Source organism: Amphiura filiformis, chromosome 10 (assembly GCF_039555335.1).
Source record: "Amphiura filiformis chromosome 10, Afil_fr2py, whole genome shotgun sequence".
In the NCBI taxonomy this organism is placed as follows: Eukaryota; Metazoa; Echinodermata; class Ophiuroidea; order Amphilepidida; family Amphiuridae; genus Amphiura; species Amphiura filiformis.
The window spans coordinates 10,197,103-10,211,507 of NC_092637.1; the positions used below are offsets into that span (position 1 = coordinate 10,197,103).

General features: G+C 39.0%; 1 protein-coding gene across 1 annotated transcript in view; it reads right to left on the reverse strand.

The window, feature by feature from the left end:
- LOC140162481 (polypeptide N-acetylgalactosaminyltransferase 1-like) overlaps positions 1-14,405 on the reverse strand; it is a 41,781-nt gene that overhangs the window by 8,782 nt on the left and 18,594 nt on the right. The window contains exon 6 of the mRNA XM_072185719.1: positions 153-270. Within this exon, the coding sequence (XP_072041820.1) occupies positions 153-270 (118 nt within the window). The remainder of the gene's footprint in view (positions 1-152; positions 271-14,405) is intronic.

Here is a 14,405-nt window from a genome sequence, read left to right on the forward strand (position 1 = left end):
CTAGAGGTCGTAAGAGAAGATTGTGGACCAACGTTACAACCTGAAGACATGGAGTGACTCTGAACCGCCTATATTCGCCTCATTGACTATCACCCTAACTGTCGCTCCGCTGTGGCTGACTTCCTGACATAGAAAGTAGGACTACTTTTTACCTTGAATGAAAGTTCCAGATTATCTCCACCCCAGATCTTGAATCCATCATCAAATCCTCCCAGTTTATTCCAAAAAGATTTATCGACAGCGAAAAGCCCGCCACCTATTGTGGGAGTTCTGGAATAAAAACAAAAGAATATCATATCACTGGCTTTTTATTTTAGGTAATATACTCGGGGAGCTGAGAGGACATCCTTTCCACCCCCGCGAACTAAACCAAACAAACTTTTTATGTCCTCTCATTAGGATATCTTCAAAAAAATAAATAGTGGCTAAAAGGCAGATATTCAAGATGGCCGCCAAAAGTGGTACGATTTCACAAAATAATGTATATCAACCAAAAATTAACTCTTAAAGTGTGGTTAAAGCAATGGGATAATGCACTGGACCATACATTCAGATTTAGTATTGTACCTTTGATAGTGTCCTTTAAATCCAAGATGGGCGCCAAAATGGCCGCCAAATATGATCAAATTTTACAAAATGTTATTTATCAGCCAAAAGGGACAATGCAAGTGTGGCTAAAGAAATGGGATATATGCATATTAGACCACAAGACACAAAATATCTAGTATTTTAACTATTCTTATTTTATTTTTCTAGAGGGCCGCCAAAATGACCGCCAAATATGGTCATTATAGCAGTTATATTCCAAAATGTGCGGTACTCAAATGGATATCAAATTTGATACCAACTTGAATTACACAACTGTCTATGCCAATTTGCCTTTAGTATAGGTGAATGGTATAGATCCTTTCAACAGATGATGAAAATACATGTACAGGGCATTATTTTTTTTATTTTTGTGAGTTTTTATTTTACGAGGAAATACTTATACGAATCCCATTTTTTCTTAAAATATTCATGTTATATTTACATGGTTTTGTATTAACTTTGTTAAATCTAACTATAAAGTACAACTGGGCACGGGGATCCATTTATAGGTGTGTTTTTTTTTCAAGTCTGTTATGGATTATTGATAATAAGAAGTCTCCTAAATGATTGAGCTGGAATCTTTAGAAAAAAAGTCAAAGACTGTAAGTGCCCACTCCCCAAATAAAGTTGTTATTTTATAAATTTATCATTAAAGAGGATGTGATTCCCTGATCACATTTAATATTGATCTTATTGGTCAACTATATGAGGACCAGGAATCTGCAGTCAGGACAAGTAATGGAGATACCGAATGGTTCAAGATTGGAAGAAGGCTGAGACAGGGCTGCATATTGTCACCATACCTGGTTAACATTTACTCAGAAGACATCATTTGAGAAGCTTTGGACGGGCTGAGTCAAATTTGGCGGTAGCAGTATCACAAATCTACATAATGCTGATGATACCACCCTAATATGCAGCAGTAGAGAGGAATTGAAGGCCCTTTTGAAATGCATCAAGGAAGCCAGTGAGGAGTAAAGGCTTAAAGACTACTCCACTGACAAAAAATATGAAAGAAAAAATTGCCCCTGACCAAAAATGAAAGAGAAAAGGAAAAGAGCAATGATCATAAACATTTGCCGGAATATCTACTTCAATTTCCATCTACATTATTCAGATATGTAGCCAGGAAGCCCAGGATAATACTTAATTACCATGACAGGCGACTATACTTAGAGAGCTTTTGGATGTTTTACAGATCGAACTTTATTCGAATCTGTCAGCTCAGTGCAGTGTAATTTGTACACGCCATTCGATATGCGATCAATGCACCGTGTATAGTGATATGAATGCATCCGTAGTGTTGTGAAGGCATAGCCTCTGTGGCATTTCTAGGCATGGATACACATGGATATACCATGATACGGGACGGTATCTGTCTGTTTTTGTTGGTTTTGGTCTGATTCTTCCTAAATGATTGGCTTGCTTTGTCATGTTTATCATCATATGTATGGACCTCCCTGTACATGCCCGGTGTACAATGGTGTACATATGGGGCGGAAGACATGCCGAAAATATCCACGCAAATTTATGACCATTGCCTGACAGCAACTCTGATGTCAACACAATAATGGATTGTTTAGATGATTAATTCGGGATGATTAACGCCGAATTTCGCTGTTTAATATGTCAAAAGTTACAAATATAACAAACCATTTAGGTTTCTTAAACCTTGAAGAGAGTTACAACTTTTAACCAATAAACGGGTAGTGAACCCGTTGCTTACGATTGCATAAAGTTGATTAAGGGAAGTGTAATGAGCGAACCGTGGTTTGGATTCCAGATGGAGGGTGTCTGTAAGAGGCACAGCCATCAGAAAATGAATAACTGAGATCGCGCGCCAAATAAACTTACTGCAGTAATTTTCCAAGTCTTTAAAAAAAATTAGTCATAGGTGGGAATTGAACCCGGCACCTTCCGGTTCTGAATCAACGGATAATACCACTAAGCCAACTTCCTATCTGCACTAAAACCTGTGATATTAATTCTTGATAATGCTTAACGGAAAAAATCAATACTAATGTACGATTTCATTCAAAATCAAATAGAAGTCCCACAATTAAAGTAGCAATCGATAAATCTGCTCACTCATTCATCAAATAACCAATCGAAAAATAAACAAATAAATAAATAAATAAATAAATATGTCCGTTCTCTCGAGCCCCAAAACGTCATAAGATAAATAAGTAAAATAAATAAATAAATAAATAAATAAATAAATAAATAAATAAATAAATAAATAAATAAATAAATAAATAATACAAAAAGAAATTATAAATTAGTTTTCTTGGCCCTACGCTGGAAAAATAAAGCAGCATAAGAAAAGTGACAGACGCACGGTTTCGAACAAGCGACGCTCAGAACAGCAACTAAGAAACCACAACGCCTTAGACCGCTCGGCCATAGAATCACACAGTCTACTCAATGTCAAAGAAATATATTAACCTTTAACGTTACGCAATATTGGCACATGACACGGGCACATGTCTGCGGGTAAAGATTCTGCATGATAGAAAGGCGCACAAAGGGTCTATCCCTTTTGCACATACTAACCAAAATGTAACCAATTCTTTGTATACCAGCTACAGTCAACATATACAAAGAAGTATATTATTAGGCGTAGACGCAATCATCAATGCGGGAAGTATAAAACCATAGTCGCCACTCGTGCACTTGTTTGAGTCCACGGGCATTCCAAAAACAGCCTTCAACCCTGAATTCAGAGGTCGATTTTGGATTGTTTCATTTCATTTTCATTTCATTTCATTTTATTCGCCAGAAAAACATTATAAAATACATATATTGCACATTTATAAGTACTACATCAAAAACAATTAGATATTTAAGAACGATTAAATATAAGCCCCTTGAATAAGTTCATTAGGACTGTTTGATAACATACCAATGGTAAATGAGTACAACAATTCACTCCCTCATATGGGAATTGAGCAACATGGCCTGCTGGGCAGATAGCACCAACCCCCGGGAGGGTGGGTTGGAGCAACAAAATTGGCAAAACAGGACGGAAAACAAGAGAACCCTGGCAGGGAAAGCCAAACAGTGACAAGAAGTCAACTTTCAAAGTGGCTAACCGTATGGCTCTCTACAAACACAAAACAACAAAAAGGGCTGAGAGACCCCCCCCCCCTCCCCCGGGATGAAGAGCAAAAACTCCCACCAGGCCAGGCAGCTCATATGGACATCTAAAAATGTAAATAAAATATTATGTAAAATTATAAAAAGAACAAAAATACAAAAGTATAGAAAGGAAATTACAGTTATTGCACCCAAAAAGGTAAAAAAGAAATCAGGATTAGTTCTGGACCTGCCAGCTGATTTCATTTAAATATTTTTGTACCTTGTAAAAAACTAGGAAGACTCATCAAGAGTTGGTCCTTGACATGAGAGGGTAAATTGTCAAAATAAACAGGAAATCTATTAAAAACTGTGAATTTAAAACTGTCAGTTCTGGCATATGAATGATGAAACTTAAGAGTGTCTGCATGACGCAAATTAATCTTGATATATTTGAAGGGATCAACGTCGTACACACCACAGAGACACTTGGTAACATAGGCAATGGCAAGATATGTATATCTGTTCTCCAGTGAGGTGAGACTAAGTCTTTGGAGGCGCTCATTATAAGACAACTCGCCCCTAGGTGCAGGCATACAAGAGCGTGCTAAGCGCTTCTGAATATTTTCAAGTTTTTTAAGATGACCAGACTGATGTGGAATCCAAGCTGGGGCCCCGTATTCAAGAATGGGGCGGCATAATGTATTGTAAAGCCTAACAAGGATATCAGCATCATTACAGCGAACAAGACGTCTGATGAAACCAAGGAGCCTTGAAGCCCTGGAAGTAATATGCTTAATGTGATCCCCCATTTCAGATTAGAAGAAATGATAATACCCAAATATTTGTAGCTTTGCACAACACCCAAAGGCGAGTTGAGAATATTATAAGAGGGACTGCGATGCGCAACACCAACTCTCCTACTTAGACGCATAACTTTGCATTTATCAGGATTTAAAGACATTTTATTGATTTGACACCAATAAGTAATATTATCAAGATCACCTTGTATGATGTTGATGTCATTTTCAGAACGGATAGGCCTGTAAAGAAGTGTGTCATTTTATAAATTTATCATTAAAGAGGATGTGATTCCCTGATCACATTTAATATTGATCTTATTGGTCAACTATATGAGGACCAGGAATCTGCAGTCAGGACAAGTAATGGAGATACCGAATGGTTCAAGATTGGAAGAAGGCTGAGACAGGGCTGCATATTGTCACCATACCTGGTTAACATTTACTCAGAAGACATCATTTGAGAAGCTTTGGACGGGCTGAGTCAAATTTGGCGGTAGCAGTATCACAAATCTACATAATGCTGATGATACCACCCTAATATGCAGCAGTAGAGAGGAATTGAAGGCCCTTTTGAAATGCATCAAGGAAGCCAGTGAGGAGTAAAGGCTTAAAGACTACTCCCCTGACAAAAAATATGAAAGAAAAAATTGCCCCTGACCAAAAATGAAAGAGAAAAGGAAAAGAGCAATGATCATAAACATTTGCCGGAATATCTACTTCAATTTCCATCTACATTATTCAGATATGTAGCCAGGAAGCCCAGGATAATACTTAATTACCATGACAGGCGACTATACTTAGAGAGCTTTTGGATGTTTTACAGATCGAACTTTATTCGAATCTGTCAGCTCAGTGCAGTGTAATTTGTACACGCCATTCGATATGCGATCAATGCACCGTGTATAGTGATATGAATGCATCCGTAGTGTTGTGAAGGCATAGCCTCTGTGGCATTTCTAGGCATGGATACACATGGATATACCATGATACGGGACGGTATCTGTCTGTTTTTGTTGGTTTTGGTCTGATTCTTCCTAAATGATTGGCTTGCTTTGTCATGTTTATCATCATATGTATGGACCTCCTGTACATGCCCGGTGTACAATGGTGTACATATGGGGCGGAAGACATGCCGAAAATATCCACGCAAATTTATGACCATTGCCTGACAGCAACTCTGATGTCAACACAATAATGGATTGTTTAGATGATTAATTCGGGATGATTAACGCCGAATTTCGCTGTTTAATATGTCAAAAGTTACAAATATAACAAACCATTTAGGTTTCTTAAACCGTGAAGAGAGTTACAACTGTGATGTGCCCTGAGTAATTTGATTTAATTTAATTATTTAACTTTGTTTACAAGCTGAAAGTATTTCATGAGATGGGAAACCCCCTTGTACGTGCAAGATAATGGTGTGGAAAGTCGATTTGGAATTCCCCCAAATTATTGTAAACAAAGTCAGAGCTATGTTTGGAACTTGGAAAGCCCCAGTTCATTATTGCACCATCAGGAAAACCCCCCAGGAAGTGATGTAATGTGAAAGGTGAATGTGTATAATTAATATTGGGAAATCCCAAGATTGCAGCAATGTTGTGAAAATGTGATTGAAGTAATGGTTTATTAATAGATGATGGGATTTTTTGCATGAGTACTGATATAAAAAGCTGAAGGCTTTTGTTGGGACTTGACAGAATGTCATGTGAGATTGAAAACTCCACATGTGTGTGATGGTCTTCGTGCTTCAAAAAAGAAGTACATTTAACCAGTTTATATAGCCAATAATTGAGCTAATTTTAATACAGCAACGAAGAAGACAGCGAGCACACAAAGTGCTCTTCCTCATCAAAGGATTAAAAGTTCTTCTGTCAAATTGCTGGAGTTTGCTGGGTTTGTGAAGGCCACGCATCTGTCAAAAAACAGCGGAGCTGTGTTAAAGAAACCTGTTCCCTGGAAAAGAGTGATTGGTGAAAGAAACACCATTTTTGGAGAAAGCAGCGCAAGGAGATACATTCGTGGAGATAGCAGCGCAAAGGAGATTGGAGGAAGCATCATCATTTTCGTATGAGGATTTTATACGCAAGGATTTATAAATGCAAGTGTACTATGGACATCGCTGATTTTCGCAGGACAAGTGAATAAGGATATATTACATCAGTCGTCCAGAACATTGCAAGAACTCTAGGATCACCAACAAGAAGACAGCTGGTTAAGTACTGATATAGTAAAACTGTCATTGTGTGATTTTATTGTATATGCGATATTGTTATTATATGTACCAATCATACTCTGTTTTCAATTAAAGACTTAGATTTTGTTAGCTTAAACAAACAGTGTATTTGTGTTGTGCATTCGTGTGAGTTCGGGAAAAGGGTAATTTTTGGCCTTGAGTCAAGTACGACTCGTAACACAACTTTTAACCAATAAACGGGTAGTGAACCCGTTGCTTACGATTGCATAAAGTTGATTAAGGGAAGTGTAATGAGCGAACCGTGGTTTGGATTCCAGAGGGAGGGTGTCTGTAAGAGGCACAGCCATCAGAAAATGAATAACTGAGATCGCGCGCCAAATAAACTTACTGCAGTAATTTTCCAAGTCTTTAAAAAAATTAGTCATAGGTGGGAATTGAAACCGGCACCTTCCGGTTCTGAATCAACGGATAATACCACTAAGCCAACTTCCTATCTGCACTAAAACCTGTGATATTAATTCTTGATAATGCTTAACGGAAAAAATCAATACTAATGTACGATTTCATTCAAAATCAAATAGAAGTCCCACAATTAAAGTAGCAATCGATAAATCTGCTCACTCATTCATCAAATAATCAATCGAAAAATAAACAAATAAATAAATAAATAAATAAATATGTCCGTTCTCTCGAGCCCCAAAACGTCATAAGATAAATAAGTAAAATAAATAAATAAATAAATAAATAAATAAATAAATAAATAAATAAATAAATAAAAGATAAATAAATAAATAAATAAATAAATAATACAAAAAGAAATTATAAATTAGTTTTCTTGGACCTACGCTGGAAAAATAAAGCAGCATAAGAAAAGTGACAGACGCACGGTTTCGAACAAGCGACGCTCAGAACAGCAACTAAGAAACCACAACGCCTTAGACCGCTCGGCCATAGAATCACACAGTCTACTCAATGTCAAAGAAATATATTAACCTTTAACGTTACGCAATATTGGCACATGACACGGGCACATGCTGCGGGTAAAGATTCTGCATGATAGAAAGGCGCACAAAGGGTCTATCCCTTTTGCACATACTAACCAAAATGTAACCAATTCTTTGTATACCAGCTACAGTCAACATATACAAAGAAGTATATTATTAGGCGTAGACGCAATCATCAATGCGGGAAGTATAAAACCATAGTCGCCACTCGTGCACTTGTTTGAGTCCACGGGTATTCCAGAAACAGCCTTCAACCCTGAATTCAGAGGTCGATTTTGGATTGTTTCATTTCATTTTCATTTCATTTCATTTTATTCGCCAGAAAAACATTATAAAATACATATATTGCACATTTATAAGTACTACATCAAAAACAATTAGATATTTAAGAACGATTAAATATAAGCCCCTTGAATAAGTTCATCAGGACTGTTTGATAACATACCAATGGTAAATGAGTACAACAATTCACTCCCTCATATGGGAATTGAGCAACATGGCCTGCTGGGCAGATAGCACCAACCCCCGGGAGGGTGGGTTGGAGCAACAAAATTGGCAAAACAGGACGGAAAACAAGAGAACCCTGGCAGGGAAAGCCAAACAGTGACAAGAAGTCAACTTTCAAAGTGGCTAACCGTATGGCTCTCTACAAACACAAAACAACAAAAAGGGCTGAGAGACCCCCCCGGATGAAGAGCAAAAACTCCCACCAGGCCAGGCAGCTCATATGGACATCTAAAAATGTAAATAAAATATTATGTAAAATTATAAAAAGAACAAAAATACAAAAGTATAGAAAGGAAATTACAGTTATTGCACCCAAAAAGGTAAAAAAGAAATCAGGATTAGTTCTGGACCTGCCAGCTGATTTCATTTAAATATTTTTGTACCTTGTAAAAACTAGGAAGACTCATCAAGAGTTGGTCCTTGACATGAGAGGGTAAATTGTCAAAATAAACAGGAAATCTATTAAAAGCTGTGAATTTAAAACTGTCAGTTCTGGCATATGAATGATGAAACTTAAGAGTGTCTGCATGACGCAAATTAATCTTGATATATTTGAAGGGATCAACGTCGTACACACCACAGAGACACTTGGTAACATAGGCAATGGCAAGATATGTATATCTGTTCTCCAGTGAGGTGAGACTAAGTCTTTGGAGGCGCTCATTATAAGACAACTCGCCCCTAGGTGCAGGGATACAAGAGCGTGCTAAGCGCTTCTGAATATTTTCAAGTTTTTAAGATGACCAGACTGATGTGGAATCCAAGCTGGGGCCCCGTATTCAAGAATGGGGCGGCATAATGTATTGTAAAGCCTAACAAGGATATCAGCATCATTACAGCGAACAAGACGTCTGATGAAACCAAGGAGCCTTGAAGCCCTGGAAGTAATATGCTTAATGTGATCCCCATTTCAGATTAGAAGAAATGATAATACCCAAATATTTGTAGCTTTGCACAACACCCAAAGGCGAGTTGAGAATATTATAAGAGGGACTGCGATGCGCAACACCAACTCTCCTACTTAGACGCATAACTTTGCATTTATCAGGATTTAAAGACATTTTATTGATTTGACACCAATAAGTAATATTATCAAGATCACCTTGTATGATGTTGATGTCATTTTCAGAACGGATAGGCCTGTAAAGAAGTGTGTCATCCGCATATTGCGGAAGAGAAAATTGCACATTGTTTGGTAAATCCAAAACGAACAAATTAAATAAAAGAGGACCCAAGACCGAGCCTCGGGGGACCCCTGATTGAACAGGGATCCATTCGGATGAAGCCCCTGAATTGGACACACTGAGAACGATTCATAAGAAAGGATGAAATCCAATGCCACAAAGGGCCACAAATGCCATAATGGTGCAGCTTTTTAAAAAGAATTTGATGACTCACTTTATCAAAAGCTTTGCTCCAATCAAGAAAAATGACATCTACATCAGGAGGTGATCTTTCATCAAGAATCTGAGCCCAATGATAGCAAACAGAACTGAGAAGAGTGGTACATGACCGACCAGAAACAAAACCATGTTGCTGATGAGAAATCAGGCCAACATTACGCATGTACTTGACCATACGGCCAGTAACCACCCTCTCCAGCAGTTTGCCAACCACAGAACACAATCTCACAGAACACAATGAGATAGGCCTATAGTTTTTAATACTTGAAATATCACCAGCTTTGTGAATTGGCACTACGTTGGCTCTCCTCCAGTCATCAGGAATTCTACCTTCGCTAAGAGATAAATTGAAAAGCAGGGTAAGTGGCATCGCAACTTGACCAGCAGTAATTTTTAACATGGTAGATGTAATACCATCAGGCCCGGGGGCCTTACCTGACTTTAAACGATTGATAAGCTGAAATATCTCATTAGCGTCAGTACCGATGGCCACTAGAGGTGAGCCAACGTGTCCATCACAGGTGGTATCAACATCAGAGTCTACATCTGTAAAATTTGAAGCAAAAAAAGTGTTAAAATTAGTTGCAATAGTTGCGGGGTCAGTAATAAAAATATCTCCATCTTTAAAAGATGTGGCACATTGTTTGGCCTTGGATGCACGAACAAAGGACCAAAATGTTGCGCCATAGTTCGAGTTGTCAGCAGAAATATCTTTGAGATAATTGTAATAATCCTTTCTAACCTGAGACTTGAGTTTATTACGACACTTCTTATATTGGTTCCATTTATTATAGTTATCAAGAGCTTTACGGCTAGCTCTATACAGTCGGCGCTTCCTCCTAGCAAGATTTATAGTCTCAACTGTAACCCAAGGCTTCTTGGGCTTCTTTTTAGCTTTCCGGGACGGCACATACTTGTGGATACATACCATAAATCTATCCCGAAAAGCGCACCAGGCATCATCAATTGATTTGCCACCGATGACTTTGTGCCAATCAATATTACCAAGCTCGTTTCGAAGCCCATCAACATCCGCCTTGGAGTACTGAAGAAAAGATCCAGGAGGAAGCGTCGGTCTGGGGAGAGCAACACTGAGTGTAAATTGAATACCAGCATGGTCACACCACCTGTGATGCCATAATGTGGCATTACCTTACTAATAATATTAGAGTTATTTGAATATAGATGATCGATGAGGGTACCATCAAGATCATTTTCTGAATATCTCCTAGTAACAAAATTAACCAGTTGAGTCATGTTAAGGTTATACACAATTTTGCCATTTTCAGAAGCAAAATGGGATGCACGTAGCCCCCTTTAAACTTATCTATTTCTGGAAATAAATATCGGAGAGAAAACGCAAACTACGTCTAAAAGCTGAAAGTGTAAGGGTCATTATTATGCTTGAATTTTCCACTTGGCTCAAAATGAAATGTACTTTTCAAACATTTCAATTTTTTTTCAATATCCGGAGCATCAAGATTTTTGGGAACACGGCCATAATTTCTCATTGGAAGTGGCGATTTTGTTGGGAACTTCGACGCACATTACAAACAAGTCAATAAAAGAATGTGCATATTCATTCTTGATATTGGTTGTCTCGATTTTTATGTAAGCTTAAAATGTTGGCCGAATTTGAAGTAAAATGGCCTCCACTTGTATGTCGTTTTGTAACCAGTAATAATAATTCCGTGCAAGATTTCATAGACAAAATTCTGACCTACATTATTTCTATAAACCCTCTTCTGCATGCAGGTGCTATTTAAATTTTCATTTCGATAGCAGAAAATTGAGATATTTGCTATTTTTCCGACTCGCTGCTGCCAAATTGTCTAGTTTCGCGATAAAAAGATACAGCGAAATCAATTTTTTTTTCGAACCATTTCACCTCGTTTCGGCTTGTGCTTTGAAGCACAAACTTCAAAATTGATATAGTGATTCTATATTTCAAGCTGCGTCATACTGTGTTTTTCTTACCTCTGATTGTCGCTGCTCAAGGCCAAAATTCGAAATTTTTTGGACAGAAGTGACACTCTCATTTCTTTTTAAAACATGTGTTTACGTACGACATTGTTACGACGGGCTGTATTTGCCAAGTGGTGTTGCCGAGGGCAAGTGGTGTTGCCGAGTTTGGATTTTAAAATATTTAGGTATTTTCTAGCTTAAAATCCAGCGCCAATGCTGCGCTTGCAACAGGTAGATATTTAGAAATCCATTTAAGGTATGGGTATGGGTATGGAAATTGGGGATCCCAAAAATTGGCATATGCCTATATATAGGCTATATGCAAAGGGGATGTGGCATTTTTGTCAGGCCAAGGGGGAGGGGCCACAAAAATTTGGCAGTCCAGGGGGGTGCGGACACTGAGCGATTTTCGGCTGGCCGAGACGGAGGCAAGCGATTTTAGCGAGTCGCTTGGAAATTTTGGCTTATAATTAGTAGGCTAATACCGGTACTGATTGCACAGCCTTTCGAGAAAGCAATTTTTTGGCAAGCCGGGGCCGGGGGAGGGAATAAAATTAAATTTTGGCAGGTCGAAAGGAAGAATGACTTTACCTAGCACACATTAAAGGGGCATTTCGTGATCCACAGCCTCATACAACCCCATAGGCCTACGTCCGAAGTTTCTCACAAGTTAAGATTTTTATACCAGTCATCCCGCTCTGGCCACATTTTCACGCAGATCAATTCATTAAGCAATGGAAAATATTGCCAAATTTGAATTTCGTTTTAAAAGCCTACTCCCCATTAAAAAAACCCACTAATTTTGGGGGATTATAAAAGTTCTGTAAAATGAAACAAAAGGCTGCCTCAATCCTAATTATACATTTAATAGGCGAGGCCTTCATTTCTGAAAATAGCGTGAGCTGCGGGAGCACAGTTAGTCACTCTCCTATGTGTAGGCCTACTGAGGAGCTTGACAAGGAGCTCAATTATATAATATCAATATTAAACCATAGGATTTTCAAGAAGTGAGCAGCTCAATAAATGCCATTAGTAAAATTATTGGGCCTACGATTTTTATATTTTATTTGACTGTGATCCGCTTTTCTATAGGCTATAAACATGCCTACACTGTATATAGGCCTACCTTTAAAATTTCTAAAATTGGCGGAATTGAACAAGCTCTAAATTTCTCATACGTCCAGCATAACCAAGGGCAACGGGGGACGCCCCCTAGCTATGGCCATACCCGTAGTGGCGGAACCATAATTTTTTTCCGGGCATGGGGCCGGGGGAAGTGAATTTGAGACAGGGGCACTTATTGCACTTGAAATTGCCGCAAAAAGTGGAAAATTACATAATTGTGGGGATTTTGCCTAAAAACTGGAAGAAAAAATATTGGGGGAAATACTGCCCCCCCACCCCTAGCGGCGCCACTGCATATCCATCCATGATGCTAGATTCTTAGTCAGTGGGAGTGGTCTAGTTCGTAGATACATTTCTGATTGGACAATCGCATGATTTCGAGTGCCGTCTATCAGGCCGTAGACGACCCCACGTCATCATGCATCTTGATAATGCGTAACACGCGTGTAGAGGTGCGCGTATGCATCGCGCTGGGTGCGTAGACTAGTGCGAAATACGCGAACGCGCTAGCAATACGCGCAACAGAATACGTGAAGTTGTAAACAAGTTTCGTTCATTTTATAATGAGGGAGTTTTATGACGGTAACTTAGTTTTTGCTTAACAAATGTGTTTACAATTATTAAAATAATATTTAACTGACTAAGAATGAGAATAAACGATAGGAATTTTTATTTTGCCTATCCTCTACCTATGATAGACGACAGGCAGGTCCAATATTTTTTTATCGTAGTGGATACCGGCTGCGCCGGCATCCACTACTCAAAATATTGGACCTGCCTGTCGTCTATCACACGGTAGAGGATAGGCAAAAAAAAAATTCTATCGTTTATTCTCTAAATGACGGAAGTTCTGGCGCTGAAATTCAATTTCAATATCACGAGGTTTTATCAGGGATTTTACCAAGGGAAGGCGATAGTGTAGGATTTTGCTGATATACCAGGCAACACGAGAAAGGTGTGGCTAAATAAGGGAGTGTGCATTATAAATATTTTCCATTATCATACTTTTGACGCCGAGAGCATAACTATTTGAAGCGTACATCGTTTCAGTCACATGGTCACATTATTTTCTGTTGAAAGAGAAACGCACATGTCTCTGATTAGCTCGGGGATTAGCTACTGCGCGCTGCGTGCTGGTCTGTTGTTGTCGAGTGGAAATGGGAAATTTATGAATGAACTTCCGCAACTTTGCAACATCATCACGCAGCGGCGTAGCTGGGATTTTTCCAGGAGGGGCAAGACTGTAGGCCCTATGGGGCGGGGCCCAAATCCACCAAATTTCCCACTGGGGGCGGGGGCCCAAATAGACAATTTTTGCCAGGCTTATCATAATCGTATATGGTAGGCCTATTGAGCTGTATTGCATATCGTTTGGATTCCCCATCTCTCTGCCCCTCCTCTCACCCTCTCCTCTCTTTTTCCTCTTTCTCCCCCCCTTCCCTCTTTTTTCCTTGCACTAGGGGGCGGGGGCCCAAATAGGCAATTTTGCAATTGCCCCCCCCCAACAGCTACGCTACTGTCATCACGGTAGACATACGCGGTAGGCCTACAAGCAGGGCTGTCAACTCTCACGCATTGGCCGTGAGTCTCACGCCCGGGGGGGGCACTCAACTTAAATTTTGGTAGGGGCGACGAACTTTGGGAACTGAGAACTGATTTTCGGGCAAAACAGGGGCTTGAAGAACTGAAATTTGGGCCAAATTATAGGCTGTTGAGCTAAAAATTTCCAAATTTTTTCCAA